At 36.0% G+C, this 16,647-nt stretch overlaps 2 protein-coding genes across 3 annotated transcripts; both read right to left on the reverse strand.

The window, feature by feature from the left end:
* Nucleotides 1-204: 204 nt before the first annotated feature.
* LOC140968768 (protein WALLS ARE THIN 1-like) lies at nucleotides 205-3,264 on the reverse strand. The gene is made up of 6 exons (XM_073429867.1): nucleotides 2,970-3,264; nucleotides 2,798-2,860; nucleotides 2,560-2,676; nucleotides 1,972-2,386; nucleotides 933-1,084; nucleotides 205-489 (listed from the first exon to the last, which is right to left on the reverse strand). Exons 1-6 carry the CDS (start codon nucleotides 3,185-3,187, stop codon nucleotides 333-335), a joined length of 1,122 nt encoding a protein of 373 aa, XP_073285968.1. The 5' UTR covers nucleotides 3,188-3,264; the 3' UTR covers nucleotides 205-332.
* Nucleotides 3,265-10,505: 7,241 nt separating this feature from the next.
* Nucleotides 10,506-16,195, reverse strand: LOC140968687 (coatomer subunit alpha-1-like). 2 transcript variants are annotated; one of them, XM_073429727.1, is made up of 4 exons: nucleotides 15,733-15,948; nucleotides 14,864-15,114; nucleotides 14,158-14,652; nucleotides 10,506-13,788 (listed from the first exon to the last, which is right to left on the reverse strand). In XM_073429727.1, exons 2-4 carry the CDS (start codon nucleotides 14,919-14,921, stop codon nucleotides 10,832-10,834), a joined length of 3,510 nt encoding a protein of 1,169 aa, XP_073285828.1. In that variant the 5' UTR covers nucleotides 14,922-15,114; nucleotides 15,733-15,948; the 3' UTR covers nucleotides 10,506-10,831. The 2 variants fall into 2 exon arrangements, with proteins under 2 accessions (XP_073285828.1, XP_073285827.1); XM_073429726.1 differs by lacking the exon at nucleotides 14,864-15,114 and having other exon boundaries at nucleotides 15,733-16,195.
* Nucleotides 16,196-16,647: the final 452 nt, after the last annotated feature.

Raw genomic sequence — 16,647 nt, forward strand, 5'->3', positions numbered from 1 at the left:
TATTTATGTAAAAATATTATTTTTTATATTAATTACGAACAAAATTGAATCTATTTCTAAATAATCTCACATCTTTATTTCTCAAAACTTATATATCATTTAATTATTAGTAAACTTGATATTATAACGAAATAAGTGCATAAATGTATACTTGATAATAATTAAAACTTGGAATTATAATTGGATACATATTTTTCAAAAAAAAAAAAAACATAATTAGACATCTCCTAGAAATTCTGAAAATATTGAAACTACATTAAGCAAATAGGTAAGGGAAACCCAAACCTAGTACACACTTGAAGCCTTAATTAATTTATACAAAGTAGTGGTGGTCAAACATTTGGGGTGAGTAGTGGCTGGGTGGTGGTGTTACTGTGGTCCGCGGAGGACTGGTTCCCTGCCTTCTCCTCTGCGTTTAGTTTCCTTTCCTCGCTTTTGCCCCATAGCACAAAGTACAATCCCGTGATGATCAACGCTGCACCAATGATCCTGTGCAGAATTTTTACATCTTTTTTGACTTATTTTGATTTCAGGAGAAATTAAACCACAGACTAAAATGGGTTCTCGTAAATAAAAAGTAATTTGATCAGAAAGTGATGTGAGAATTTGATTCAATTACAAGAAAGTCCATATATGTTGGCTTGTAGGAAAAGATGTGGAAGAGGTCATGCAACCACTTAATTGCATAGAAAAAGATATGGAATCAATTGTCACTTCTTTAAATTACATAGAAGATTAATTAGGTGTCTTCTAGTGCATGGACGTGCATCAATCGTTGAAAGTTGGGGGGGGGGGGGGGGGGGGGGGGGGGGAATGACGGATACGGTGGACACCCAACAAACACTCGAAGACCAATTTTACGGCAAGCAGAAATTCAAGAATTTTACAAATCTTCGTTGAAAGAAAGATTCAAAGAAGTGAAAAAAATGTACCCTCCAAGATAGAATTCTTCTCCTAAGAGGAGTGAAGCCATAAGAGCAACAACAAGTGTCTGCACAGGCTGATACACAGCTACGAACACAGGGCCACCCCTATCAATGCACCATATCTGTACTGCAAATGCAATCCCTGAAGCCACCACTCCCTGCACTTCCACCCATTAAACTATTGCATTACTCTCTATTTCATACGCATATAAATGTTCACAAAGTATTTCTAGACTTTTGATTAAGTGAGTGAGTGAGTGATCGATGGAAGTATTTTAATTTCTATGCTATACCATATCAGTATGTATCATTAAGATCATAATATACTGATTAAAGTATACTTTTTAATATAACCATCTGAATCATATATGGTTATGGCCCCCACTTTCTTTTAGATGTTCTAGCTCCAATTAATAATGTTTTGTATTGTTTGGACAGTGCAATAAAACCCCATTTATTAACTCTTCACACCTAATCCAGTTCTTGTCATTTTCGTACCCCCCCAGCCCGAAAATCTCCACATATTACAAAACATCGTTTTCTCCTCGTCAATGGATGCAGTTTTCATCAAATTTAAGATTACTATACTCCCAAGATCCTGATCACCGCTATTCAATTACCATTTTCCCATTAAACATTCGGTCAAAAGCCTGAAGGTATCATATCTTTACGTGTATTTACTGGCACCATTATTGATACATTATTCGTATTAGAAATTCACTTGAAAAAAATATTACTTCACTCAAATTTGAACTTAAATTTTAATTATATATAAATATAAATATATATACACACACACAATTAATAAAGATTTGATCAAAAACTTAAGTTATAAATGGATTATTTCAGATCAAAAAATTAAAGATAATAAATCCACTGGGATTAGACTTGTTAACTAATTAGCATCAATAATACATACGGAGTGCAACTTAAGAGACAAAAGTTCGTCTTTCTTTTAAAAAACTATTTTGAATATGTTACTTAATAATTAATATTCTGGCTTAGGTTAAGTAAATGATAAACAAAGGAAGAATCATTGACTTACCGCATAGAAAACACTGAAGAGCTCGGCTCCAGAGTGGACGAGCCAAGCTTTAGGATCCCTCTCCACAAAAGCAGCAATCAACAGAAACTGAATAACCCCAAAGAAGCACTGGTAAGAAGTGAATGACAGCCGAGCCGGATACTTTTTCAGAACCGGTGCCTGCAGGACCAGCCAGCCGGACCAAGAGAGGCAGTGGCCGATCAAGAATATGCAGCCCAGAGTCCAGTTTTTGCCCTTGGCGTCACCCAGCATCGGGTAGGCTAGTGCGGCGGCCGGGGCTGTTCGCAGGGTTTGAGCTGGGCTGTAGATGGTGGGGCCTTTGTACAGTGTGATAACCGATGCACCCGCCACGCAGAAAAGTGTGCCTGCCACCTTCGACATCCCATCCCTACGGCCGAGTCTCACTTTTTCTATCCTGAAAATTTAACGTACATATGAAATGGAAGAAAATGTTGTTACATTTTAATTATGGGACGTTTTATATGGAAAATACAATTCAAACATTCTTAACCATTCGGAAGTGCAAAAAATGTTTTCATGCAGGATTTGTAAGTAATGATTTTTGTGTTGGAAGTACATATATCGTGCCTGAGAATGGTAGCCATGAGGAACGTAATGGCTGGCACTGAATTTTGTATTGCAGAAGCAAACGTTGGCGATGTGTTGTCCAGTCCTAATAAGTAGAACCCTTGGTTCGCTGTAATCCTGTCAAATTTAAGATAATTGTCTTGATATAATGAATTTATTTTATTTCTTTCATTGAAAATGGCTTAAATTCTTGTAATAAACTATTTTTTTTCGTGCAGGATAAGGATAAACACCATACCCAACAATAGCTAGTAAAAAGAACTGGATGATGAAGCTCCGAGTGAGAGGTGGCCTCTCTTTCCTGATAAATTGATAAAACAATTAACAAAAAAATATGAGATATTCGAAGTTGAAGAAATAACAGTGATGGAATAACAATGAATGAGCAAGATTACAGTTACAAAACATACTTTTCAAGAAAATAGGCAAAAGGCAATAGGAGAAAGAAGGCGAGAATGTTCCTGTAAACAGGGAACACAATCTTGCTAATCCCCATATTAAGTGCAGCTCGAGACACCACATGAAACCCTGCATATCCAAATTGCAAGGCTAACATAGCCAAATGCAGCTGAAATTTCTCCGGAATGGAGCACGTGAATCTGCCAGCAACGGCACCTGAATCCGCCATGACTACGGAATCAAATAATAATTAGTCTTTTGCGAAAGAATTGATTGAGTGTGTTTAGCTTTCTTTGGTGGCCTTAGAATGGAGTTGAGGGCGGTATAAATAGAGTCGAGGAGTGAGGATATGCGCTCAGATTCTTGTTTGTTTATTTATTTTATTTTTTTTTACAGTTTTTTATTACAATTATAGTAATTACGAACACATGGGAAATTACTTTACATGCAACATATATATTAATACATCCTCCACAATGATATATAAAAAGTTGATTGATGTATATTTTATTATAAGATTAATTATATATTGATCATGCTATAAAAATCACGTAGTTGGTCGAATGAATCCATACTTAATCGTAATAAAATTTAAATGGGATTCTCAAAACAATGTTGCGCGTCAGAAGATGCAACCAATTTTGATGTCTAGTTAAAATTACTGATCATTCTCTGATGATATACATGCAAGACATGCATACATATACATACATACATGCATGCATATGTAAAATAAAAAATAAATAAAATTATTGGTTTGAGTTTTGGGAGTAAATTTTCAACATTAGCACACGAATTTGCAGTCTAAAAAACACAAAAGGCGGGGGGTCCTAGTCAAATATTGAGGACTTGATATGTTTTTGCTTTGTCTCCCACATTAATCAATACTCTGTTGGAAAATTTTAATGCTTAATGAATGAAAATTAAGCAAATTAATCAATGTGTTTGATTGGAAAAATTCGAAAAGAAAAACGAAGCTTAATGAACGAATATTAAGTTCGGTGGTTCTGAATTAAACTCGAAACGAGTTCATCAAATGTTGAAAGAAACTCAAACGAGTAGTCGGAACAAGTAAGGGACGAAAATCGAAAAAAAAAGGGAAAAAAAAAAATTCGGTCGTGAACAGTGGCANAACAACTAAATTATGAGAACTTGAGGAATCACTCCTCATTCCTATGACGATGAGTGAAGTTGCCTACAAAGGTAGTGAGGTTAAGTATTGTACTTTTAATGATTCTGTAGCTTGCAAAATCGGGGTAAGTAGGATACCCTTTTACAAGGAGATCACCTATGTACGTGTGAGGACGGGCCGCCTCGATGAAACACGTATGAAGCCAAGATGTGTTCCATGTCCAAAACGGACACAACCGATAAAACAAAATGGAAATGGAAGAAAGGTTATTATGTGGGTACAGTTGTCTGGGATGACATGAACCGCCAAGAAGTTCAAGACATCACGTTCACTTCGTGGCATAGTAAATCCGATTGTATTCCACTAGGGAAGGTTCAAAGCCAAAAGCCACCTCTCTTGATGTGATAATTTTTCGTATATACTCTCTCTTATGCATCACGAGCATTCATGCATTAATTTGACTAGACAACCCACCATCGATACCTCTATCAAACCAAACCACACGACGCCGAGCTAGGGAATGAATTGGAAACTGCCTTGCTTTGCATGATCCAAGAAAGCCAAGATTAACTTTCAACCAATATATATCGAGTTGATGATCTTGAGATTCTTGATCAGAAAAAAAGAAAGGATTTTTGGTCTTTTTTAAGTGAGAAAGAAGTGAGTACAGTGTCCCTTTTTATATAGTTTATGCACTAATTACAATGTAAGTTTGAAATTTGAATTATGTTATTAATTGTTCCAAATCTGAAGACACCACAAACGTATAGCAGTATTCTTTTTAAGGAAATTGTTCCCATTCCAAAACGCTCTATTTTCATGATTTTGACTCCAACAAGTAAGTACTCTATGAGAATTAATTAATTTTTTTTGCCTCCCCTCAATTTAATGTGTCCATGCATGATTTTAATAGATTTTATCCAAAGAGAAAATTAGCACTTCAGAGCCCACCATGGAAATAGAGAGGTGACGAAATTAAATGAATTTTCTTCTATTGATTGAGAAATATTTTGAAACTGGAACCACTTGAGCATCAATTTAAGTATTTGAATGAAACATATATATATATATATATATATATATATATATATTTGTTTGTCATTTCAAAATTATCATACAAAATTTATATATGTTGCTCTAATATTAATACACAATTCAAACAGATCGAATTGTCATAAAATTTAATAATAATAACATTTTTTTGTCGATCTATCTTAACATTCTCAATAATTTTAATATAATATATTGTTCAATTGACGACCTATTTTCATATTTTTTTTATCATATATATCGATCTCCTGAAATTTCGTAAGTTACTTATTTTGTCCCCTCTCAAACTGAGACCATAATCATTCTACAAAACAAGGGTAAGGTTTGATGGATCTTTAACCTTATGCTGTTTCTGACATACAACCCCATGCCCCATATGATATACTAAAGAATTAATACTACTGTACCTTTATACATACATAAACCGACACAATAAAATATTATAGATATTTATATATATAACAAGAATGAAGGGATATACATTGTCAAAAATAAGGACCCATAACTTTATATGGATCTGACCCGACCGGAAAGAACCGGTCGGGTACGAGGCTGACCCAATACAGGTTGGAAACTTTGATTATCGTCTGCCATGAAGATCTTTTGGCACTTGTTCATTTTTCTCTGTGAGTCCATTTTATATTTTTACCTATTGAAGTTTTTTCCCCCCTAAAAAAATAGTTTTTATCAAGAATATAGAAATTAAATATGCATATCATTGGAAATATAATCGAGTTCAAGCTTACTCTGACAGTTAAATATTAGCATTATCAATAATAATGTTACTTATATATTGAGATATGAAAATTTAGATATACGAGTGAGGTATTACCCTAAAGATTGGGTCTCGTTTGTTAGTTGTCACACATCAGTTAAATAAAATTTTTGAGAGTTGCACATGTGGGCTTGGATAATCATCCTCCCTTAAGTTAGCTTTTGAAGTTGAGTTAGGTCTAAGTTTCAATCTTAACATGATATCAGGGCTCAGATTCTACCGTTATGTGTTGGAATGCCCATAGTTGGGACACTCGTCCTACTCATAATTGGGTCATTTGTAAACTTCACGCTCCAGATATTCATTCCTGAGTGTTAGAGGGGTGTGCTAGTTGTCTCACATCGATTAGACAAAATCTCTGAGAGCTGCACATATGGGTTTGGACAATCCTCCTCCTTGAGTTAGTTTTTAGAATTTAGTTAGGTCTAAGTTCCAATCTTAACACCATTAACTCGAAAATGTCGTGGTGTTAAAAATTTGGCGATTGGATATGTAGTTTCTTGGCAATCACAAAGTAGACAGATGTTTCAAATGGGAAGAAAGCAGTAATAGGCGTGACTCAAGTTTTGGTTGTGTCCCTTAATTATAACTATATATGTTTTCGTAAACGCATGCGTCAAATTCAAAACGAATTAATATCCATTTTCTACTTTTATTTTGTGTATTGTTTTCTTTCGATGATTCTTTGCCTAGCTAGCTACTACGTCAATTTTATTTTAATTAATCCCATATTGCAAAATGCATTGAAATTAATATTTGCATTGATGAGAAAATATATATGGTCCCGAATTAATTAAATTTTAGTAGCTTTAATTTAACATATACTTTACCCGCGTCGAATTATTACCTTGTGTATGTTATTGGCTGTAGTGAGGTGACCTTCTTATGTATGAGAGGAGCGTCCCTCTCGTTGTGCGCATCATGTTCTCGAGTCGTCAGGTGTTTATTTTCTGGGAAGCAGTCCTGCCACCACGTCGCAGAACGTGAGCTGTTGAGAGGTTCCATATTGCCGAGTCAGCAAATCACATCATATATCGGATATGGCATTGGAAAGAGAGATTTAAACAGTTAATAAACTACTCTGGAGGTTCCTGTATATATGTATATTTATAGCCCTTTTAAGTTTTAATATATATTTATTTTTACATTTCGATTTACTCCAAAAAAATTCAATTCATAACATAAAAATTTACTCATACATCATCGAAAATTTAAAAGTGAAAATATTTTTGTCATTTTGAGTTACAATATTTATATCCTAAATTATCCTTATAGATTCGATGTTGATCACAATATGATCATTTTTAAAACATTTATTTTAAAAAAAAAAAATTATTATGGAAGCATATGATTTATCTTTGTCGTTGTTGTGGCAGACAGTGAAATATACTCCACTACGTATAACTTCATTAACTTGTACAATTTAATTATCAAGCCTGCGGACAATATAATGCTAAAATATAATTTCTTTAATGTACGACATATTATTAATCCTAAGAGCTTTTAATAAATTGACACAAACGTCACGAATGTCTGAGTTGATAGAATAAGTAAACGTCTGACAAGTTGTCAGGAGTTTGACTTCTCTTATCAATATCTATTAGGCGAGCTTGTTCAATGTGATTTGTTGGGTTGAGGTTTATCTAGTGTCTATTGATCGATGGTAACGGTTGCGGATTTCACTCTCATTTCATATAAAAAAAATGTACACAACGGGTGGGTCTTGATAATTATAATTTGAATATTATTTAACTTTCTAGAGCCGCATATTACGCAACAATTGGAACACAATTGATTGCTTTTTTATATTTACAAGTTAACCTTAAACGAAAAAAAGTAGTCAGTACTATTTCCCAACCTAAGTGTCGCGTGCGAGAATAAACAAAAATGAAAGCCGGTGCTGCGTAATTTGGGGACAGATATTTATTCACAAGTTCAACTGTGTAAGCAGGCAAGTGCAAGCATCATACTAGTGTCCTCGACTAGTCCCTTTCATTGTTGGAGATTCAACACTTTTCAAATATATATTCATCATGAGTGTTTCTTGCTCAGAATCAAGCAAGATTTTGACCCTTTTTTATATTAAAAAAATGAATATTGTGGTCCAATATCTCCTAGTTTTCTTCCATACTTGGCAAACACATTGTACAGTGATCGAGTACAAGTTGCTGCCTTCATTGAAGTTCTTTGTGTTACTGTTCCCCTCCAAACTAACACACACTTGCCAAGTAGATTCAACATCACATCGATCTTCTATATATCTTTATAACTTCACGCCAGGACAAGTCATCCGAAATTACTTCTCGCAGTATCACTATTGAATTGTTGATTTCATCGACAACTTTTATTGGACACGATCATCATTTCTCTGAATCATGAGTTTCCCAAACACACAATCTCGAAAAGTCACAGTTTCAAACTAATTTATGATAATGGATGGCTGTAAATTATGATAATTCTACGCTAAAATAACTTGAAACGCCATTTTTCTCACATTTTTATCGTCAATGATCGTCATTCCAAAGAAAGCAGAGATGATAAGAGGACTCGTTTTTGGCCACTTTAATATATGCATCCACCACAGGTTGAAGCACGCAATATTATTATTGTTCACTTGTGTTGGCCACTTTTGACGCGTAAAGTGATTTCACTCAACCCAAAAAATGCTCCACAGATCAACTAAAGGCCCCACCCACTCTTTTTTTTCTAAACCAAGTTCATCGCTTCAATTTACGTTCATACAAGAAGATTTAATCAGCCTACTGTCCCTGACTTGATGCACCTCAGCCTTATCTACTTCTTGTCGGAAGCATAATAAAAAAGACCAATTTATTAGAAAAGAAAAAGAAAAAACAAGGCAGGCAATAGGAAAGAGAACAAAACAAATATTGATTAGTGAACAGGTGTTGCTTTTAGTATACAAAAGATTGTCTTCTCTACGAGGGAATGATGGATTAATAACATCAAACCATGCATGAAGTTCGGATAAACGTAAAATCAAACAAATACCATCCCACTTTATGGATGTAAGTTGGTCTACTTTTGTTGGGTGGTATTTTTTTTTTTTTCACTTGGAAAATCTTGTTATAGAAATAGGTGAACCAAATAGTTTTGAGAAAATAGTCGATGCAAGGATTTGACTCTTTTTTTTAAAACGATATTGCCTCACCACCGTACTCACGATTATTGGTAATCCGTTTCCCAATATACAACGACTACGGTTTCAAAATAGTAGCACTACAAATTTTACAGACACATGAACTTGAAATGTTTATAACGGTACCAAGATGGTATGCAAACTTTTTAATTTCAAATTCTAAGCGTTAAACTAAAAAATCCAATTCCAAGAGTTTAAATCTTGCAAAACTTGAAATTAAGCGCAAATGCTTAAAAAACTCAAAACTATAAGACAACTCTCGAATTTAATTTCAAAGTTCGAATTTAAATGTATAAGTTTAGAAAATCCAAACTCAAGATTTTATATCTCGAAAATTTGAATTTTAAGCTCTAATGCTTAAAAATTTACATATAGAACAAAACTTAAAGAAAAATGAGAAGAAGATAAAATTGGTGTGATAATGCAAATAAGAGGATCATATTTATAGAAAACGAAAAGCCTTAAATGAAAGAATGCACCATTTCAACACAAGAGACTTGGCCTTTCCAAAGTGGCGCCTCTTCAAATAATTAAATCACACGGCCATTTCAATAATATTATTATTTTTTTATAATAACCTAATGATCGTTACAATAATTTGATTTTTTTAAAAGATAGACATTCAACTAAAATCTTAAAAAATAAGTTGAGAGTACCCAATTTTTTTAAAACCGTTCATAAACTGTGAAACATCTTATTTTGACATCTTATAAGCAATTTTTTCAAAATAATTATCAAACAAAATTTCAAAGCTCATAAACGTTTTGAGAAACTTTATAAACTGTCAAACACACACACACATTTTGTCCGTAGGTGCTCTTCAGACCAGACTCAAAAAGTTTAGAAAAGTGGTTTCCACCAGTTATCTCCGTGACCCTTAAAATTCAGCACATCCACACTTCCACAGGGGAATGGCACATCAGATTAGGTGAGTCAAACGCTCATATTTAATTATGTCAAGGTAGGGAAATTCACTTCTACCAAGCCATTAATCAAGTAGTATATATGATCTTAAATTCAAGCTCAGATTAAAATCTAATCATTGCTTGTTAACACAAAGGAACCAATGGCCCTGGCAAAGATGTTAACACACGATACTTGTGTGATATACACCTTTTCTAACAATTACCATTCTACGGAAAATCTGACCCCCAAAACACAAACAAAATTAATTGGACATACAAATGGTATAGTGAATGACAAAACCATTAGCTTAACTGATAGATACAAACTCCACCACCTTAAATATGGGACTGGCGTCTTTGGAAATCCAATAACTAATGCTACAACTACATCAATTAAGTTTCAGCCAATATAGCATTGAATTTGACCAGAATGAACTATGATACCCAAGAACGGCAGTATATATGGAAGAAACGAGAATTAATTGTTGTATCTATTTGATTTGACTATCAAGCATATCCAAGGATAACGAGTAGATAAAATGCCTATTATATCTGCAAAAAGAATGCCCACCGCACATCTGGTGTGCGCCTTGCATAGCCACCACACAGCACAACAATGTTCAAAATAAAAAAATTTCCATAACTTTATTACAATGAAAACTGTAACCAAGAAATGGAGCGAAAGGGTGGGATATTGATCAAAGTGATCACAAATTAAACAAATACAGAACAGATATATAATTTGGAATCCGAAACTACTACCTCTTTGTGTGTCCTGATGGCACCTGCAAATTGACATATCTGTTTTGTCTCTCCAATGGTGAATGCAAACAAGACAGACAAAGAATATGGAATCATCTGGTCTGTGAAGGAGAACAGTGCAAGCCAGATGCATCAGATCCAACCACAGAAAGGTCACAAACCATACAAAGCTGCCCTTGCTGAGACGGAACAAAGTGGGTACTGCAGTAAGGACAACTTACATCTCTCTGCCCTCTGTATATCGGGACGTAAGTGGCCCCACATATTAGAAAAGGATTTCTAAAATCGTAGTTCAGTTGTGCAGAATCTTTCATATTCTTCTCGGCAGCCAGTAGAACCTGTCGAGCTGTTCTGGCTTGGTTTTCGTTGCTTGGGTTGGTTTCCAGAAGTCGGCAAGCAAAGTTAACGGCAGTGCTCAGATTTTGCGCCTTGTAGCAAACAGTCATGGCGTTCAATAATGCAAGTCGAGTGTGTGGAAGTTGGAGGTTGCAATGGGTGAAATAGGCCGCAAGCTCTTGCTGACGAATTGGATTGTCCTTCAAATCCCTTCTCTTAAGCTCCATCTTCAAACCCAAAACATACTCTTTTACAATGATAATCAACTCTTTCACTTCATCAACCTCTCTCCGTGTTTCGACCACACTCAGTGGAATTGTGTGAAGAATAGCTAGGAAATGTCGAAGAGCTTCTGAAAACTTTCCAGCAGTCGTAGCCTTATAACCAGCCTTGAGTTGTTCATCCAACTGAGAAAAATTAAACACAAGAGCAGGGGTCCCCCGCACATTTGGACTTGCTGACTCGCTCCACCCCCTTTCCACTGCAACAGAGACCACTGGGGCTGATGATAAGGCACGCAAGTACGTGTGGCTGCCCATGTGAAGATCAATAAATAGCGACTTCAAAGGTGAGAAATTTCGTATTCCTAATTGACGGATCAATAGACGCATTGCTGTGTCAAAGTCCCCAGCAGCAGCATGTTCAGCAGCAAGTGATGATCTTTGGACCCAAATCTGGCTCACAGGCATTCCACGGGCAGGGGCGACAAAAACAGATGAACGTGATTTTGGGGTTGTCTTTGGTGTGTCAGCATCAGGAGGCAGATCCAAGTCCTCGAGATCCCATCCTCCCTCTTCATTCTCTTCATTCTCATTCTCGTCATCATCCTTCAACAGCACACTTACATCTCCATTCTGTATCTTGTCCACCTCATCAATATCCAAACCTTCACCCCAATCAGCATCTGCAGCATCTTCATGATCATCATTTCCACCTCTGGCTGTATCATCAAGACCACCCTCAAAAATTCCTCTACCAACCATTAACAAAGGCCAATCTCCTGCACATAACACCGGATTCGGAGGTATCAATAGAGCAGGGTTACTCACCTTGGGCAAATGCGGAATATTATCCCCAAGTTCTACACCTATACGCCCTGCAACATCATGGAGCCCATGCACAGTGGCTGTAAAATATGCAAGAGGCAGATGGCCTGCATTCTCCAGAATCTTAACACGCTCCCTAATACCTCCAAGATAGAGTGCATCATGAAATTGGCCCATGACATCATTCTTGACCTCGGCAATTCTCATCATTTTGGATAATTTTTCTAGATTACCGGTTATCAGATAATGAAAAGATAGTCTCTCGAAGTTTTTTGTCTTCTGGTATGCATATTCAACAATCCCAGTATTTCCCTGACGAAGTGCCTCCACTCCTAGTCTGTACCAGTGATCTTTTTCATCAATCCTTTTTGCAGATTCAAGGGCTTTTTCAATATTACCGCATTCAAGGGCTAAGTTGAAGCGAGTCCTTTCATCCTTCACAAAATAAAGAGCAACCTGTGGGAAGCCCTTTTGTTGCAGATAAGCAATCATTGCCTGTCCACATAGTACTGAGTTTTTTATCATGCTCATCACTTGGTCATATCTATTTCCCAGCAAGGATAGCTTGAAGATATACTCTGTTGAATCAATAATGATAGGACGGTTTTTCCCCTCTCGATCCAAGCAAAATATTGAGTTATCATATATTTTCGTAATATATACTGGGACATCTAATGTCTTAATAATTCCACTGTCCCCATTTGGAAGGCAATACTTGATATGCGTCAGTGTTGTATAGATGAAGACTCCGTTATCATCCCATGCTCCACTCTTGACACGAATGGTCTCATGAAGAGTGCAGCAATGCACAAGGTTTTTATCAGCAACAACAATAGAGTGCTTGCTCAATAAAGCAACGGAAGCCATATCCAGAGACCATACCACATACCTAACGAAAGGAGTTAGAAGATCCCCGACAACATTCCTTTGTTGGAGATCAAATATGACAACCCTGTCCTCTGCCCTGCAGAGTAGATTTCCCGTTCCGGCATAGAATATAGCATCAGTAGCAATTGGAAGAACACTCTTTTTCACTATTTCATTTTCCAGGTTCTTGACCAATACTTGATTGCTGCTCTTCTCAAGCACAGCAAATCTATTTCGAGCCACAAATACTGCTGACCCCCCAGCACCTCTCTTTGCCTCCTGAACTGTGTCGCTTTTACCATAGCTGTCTTTTGGAATAACATAGAGCTCATATGATCCCCCATCCACATCTGAGCAAATCAAAACAGCATTTTCAGTAGGGCTGTAAGAAATAGTTCGAGCCCCTTGATTCAAACCATGAGAACCAGGTCGGCGAATCGTTATCAGTTGAGCATCTTTCTGTGTTGAATACTTAAATACACGGAGAAATCTGTTCTTGACAAAGAAAACTGAATCAACACTAACAGAAAAGGCAGGACGCTCTCTTTCCAACTTAAAAACAATCATGCCGCTATCATGACCAGCAGCCAAGAGATTTATCTCAGGATGAACTGATAGGATCCAGAATCGGTCAAGTTCCCTACGAAAAGTATGCAAGCTAGTTCTTTTTGTTGCATCCCAAACTCTGATACTCCTGTCTTCAGAATTTGAAACAATGATGTCCTGTCTTGCATAAAACAAAGTACAGGATACATTATTCACGTGGCCTCTTAATGTGTCCACCTCCCAAGCCTTCGTATCTGACCAAATAAATTACATATCAGCCACTCAATTCTGAAACTAAAGCGTTTATGCAACTAGAAAAGTAATATATGATCATTAGAATGAGTTTAAAAAGTTAAAAAATCTGATAGAAGGAAATTCACAAGAGGCCAGTTCAAGAAATCTCTAGTGAGAGCTAGATTCAATATCCTGGTTCTTTTGGCAAGGAAAAAGAATTTAGTGATCCTTGATTAGAAACACTACCAAAACACATAACATCGCTTAGTTCAAATAAATCTCTCTAACTGTTCGATATACAACATGTCAAGCACTTGATTAAATTTAGACATCGGTATGTAATATCCTCTAACAGGTACATACAGCAATCAAAGATCGGGGGGGCATACCATTCATGCGCCATATTTTAACTCGTCGGTCATCTGCTCCGGAAACAATAAGAGGAAGAGTAGGATGGAAAGAAGCCCAGTTAACCCCTCGATCATGGCCTTCCAAGACATACTTCACAACAGCATCGACCCCACCAAAGAAATCTGCGTTCATTTGTGACAATCGCAGTATGTCATTGGCAGGAGATACCGCTTTCTTCCTCAAGGCACCAATATCCCATACACGAACCGTCTGGTCTAATGATGCTGAAACAATCAAGTCTTCTTTCGGGTGAAATGATGCACACATGACATAATGATTGTGCCCAGTCAACACAGATATGCAAGTTCGGGACTGCCAATTCCATATTCTAATTGTCTGATCATCACTTGCACTGACGATCCAGGGACACTCATGATGAAACTGAACCGTCCGGATATAATCAAGATGACCAAGAAGAGTAAATAGACACCTATGCAATTTGTAATTCCACACCTTAATCTTGTAATCGTCACCTGTAAAAAACAGTGTTTTGGCATAGTCAAGAAAGATGCATCTCAATACAAATGCAAGAATAAAAGCATAAACTATTAAAAGCAATATGTCAACCATAATTGACATTCTGCAATCTAAACAGAAACTGAGTTCAACCACAGATCTCAGAAATTGGAATTGTCAACAGTGATAAAAATTGACTACAAGGAAAGATATCAGACAGCGACTTACGCAGATCATAACACAAAACTAGGAATGAGCATAGTGATGATGGTGGATTTTCAACCATCAAACTCTCCACCAACTTATATAATGTATCACTTATTCCAAGGTAATTGAAATTTTTCCTAGCATCGATTACAGCAATAAGGTGATATTTTATCTAGAATCCCCTGCTCCATCTGCACCAGCATCCTTTGCCTAAGAGTGAACAAGCTCCACCAATCAACGTTTCCCAGCAATCAGAAAAAAGAACAACCAACCTGACGTCAAAATTCAGATCTCATTTTACAGATCACATGTAAATAATTTACTGCCAATTACACTCCCATGAATGATGAAGCCATTAGCCATTAAAGGAAAACCTTGATAATCAAATGTTCTCAAAAAATGAAAAGCTTCGATAATTACAAAAGCTAAGACCATAAACTAAGTGTGAAGCACGAATCGCTATTATTCCACAATACGGTTGTCTATTATCGGATCAACTTTCAATCACAAATGTAATGCGAGGAAAATTGCAGTTCCTACTAAAAGGGTGATATAAATCAAACACCAGTGATAACATGATAGATGTCTCAGATAAGAGAGGGAAATTAAAATTAAAACCAAGCTAATTGAAATCACCAAATTCATCGAAAAATGCCAAAACATACATCTATGATCTACCCCTATAAATTCAAAATGAAAAATCCAGTTATCTTGCCAACCGCCCCCCAGCATCACAATCTTAGTACCAACAGTCCTAACACAAAACATCATATCCAGCCTCTAGCAAAGCGTCACCACTCCAAAAGAACAATTAATCACATGAAATCAATCATAAATAGTAATGTAAACAGAAATTCAAAGTAAAATAATGAAAAAGTAAAGAAATAGACCTCCGGATACAAAAAGCGGCTGTGACTTGTGAAAATGAACACCACGAACGGGTCCTTCATGCTCATCAAACCGATCAATGAGGGTGCCCATGCGATAGTCCCAGAGTTGGATCACGCCACTGTGAAGACTCGCCAAGATCCATGGCCTCTTACCGTGGAAACTCAACCCTTTCACTCTATTACTCTTCGTCTCAAACTTCGTCAACATTTTACAACACACTCCGCAAAATCGCTGGCAGGGATTAAAACAATGAGATCCGAACGCAGTCAGGAAATGAAAAACCCTAATTCAGATGCACGATCCGGACATGATTAGATCCGTGAAAATTTAGTACGCTCAAATCCAAGTGCCGAGGGAGTGTGTGCAGAGATCGGGGCCGAACTGAATAGGAATTGAGTATGCTTTCCATTATGTGATCGGATCAGAGAGCTGAGAAAATTAATCGGGTTTAAAAGTGTAATTTAAGTCTAAAAAAACAAAAATCTTACTATATAAAGAATAGTTTGGTAGACTAGGATATCTCATGGATTTTAATCTAATGATAAAAAACACCACAAATGACTTAATTGTCCTTAATATATAAAAATCTTAAACCATATCATTCTCTCATTTCACCGTCCCATCAAATAAATATTTTTATTTTATTTTTATATATTATATAATATGATAATTATATAAATGAACTCGAGATAATTATATAAATGATTTTTATAAATCTCAATAAAATTATTAGTATCACTCGATTAACTTTAAAAATTGATATTTGACTTGACTCACAAAATCAATGGTTCAATTATCATATTATATAATATATTAAATTAGGTAAAAATAAATAAATCATGCAAGCGCGCAAAATAAATAAATCATGTAAGCAATGTCGGCGCATGAACAGATAAGAAACATGAACTCAAGCA

Source organism: Primulina huaijiensis, unplaced genomic scaffold, assembly GCF_012295235.1.
Source record: "Primulina huaijiensis isolate GDHJ02 unplaced genomic scaffold, ASM1229523v2 scaffold37775, whole genome shotgun sequence".
NCBI classification, from domain to species: Eukaryota; Viridiplantae; Streptophyta; class Magnoliopsida; order Lamiales; family Gesneriaceae; genus Primulina; species Primulina huaijiensis.

Excerpts from the sequence above, each read along its gene's own strand:
- LOC140968768 (XM_073429867.1), bottom strand. The coding sequence starts at position 3,187 with ATGGCGGATTCAGGTGCCGTTGCTGGCAGATTCACGTGCTCCATTCCG. Across the intron at positions 2,677-2,797 it reads TTTTTACTAGCTATTGTTGG|GATTACAGCGAACCAAGGGT; the intron begins GTATGGTGTTTA and ends TAAATTTGACAG. Across the intron at positions 1,085-1,971 it reads TCTTCAGTGTTTTCTATGCG|GGAGTGGTGGCTTCAGGGAT; the intron begins GTAAGTCAATGA and ends GTGGAAGTGCAG.
- LOC140968687 (XM_073429726.1), bottom strand. The coding sequence starts at position 15,940 with ATGTTGACGAAGTTTGAGACGAAGAGTAATAGAGTGAAAGGGTTGAGT. Across the intron at positions 14,653-15,732 it reads GCCGCTTTTTGTATCCGGAG|GTGACGATTACAAGATTAAG; the intron begins GTCTATTTCTTT and ends TGTTTTTTACAG. Across the intron at positions 13,789-14,157 it reads TAAAATATGGCGCATGAATG|ATACGAAGGCTTGGGAGGTG; the intron begins GTATGCCCCCCC and ends TTATTTGGTCAG.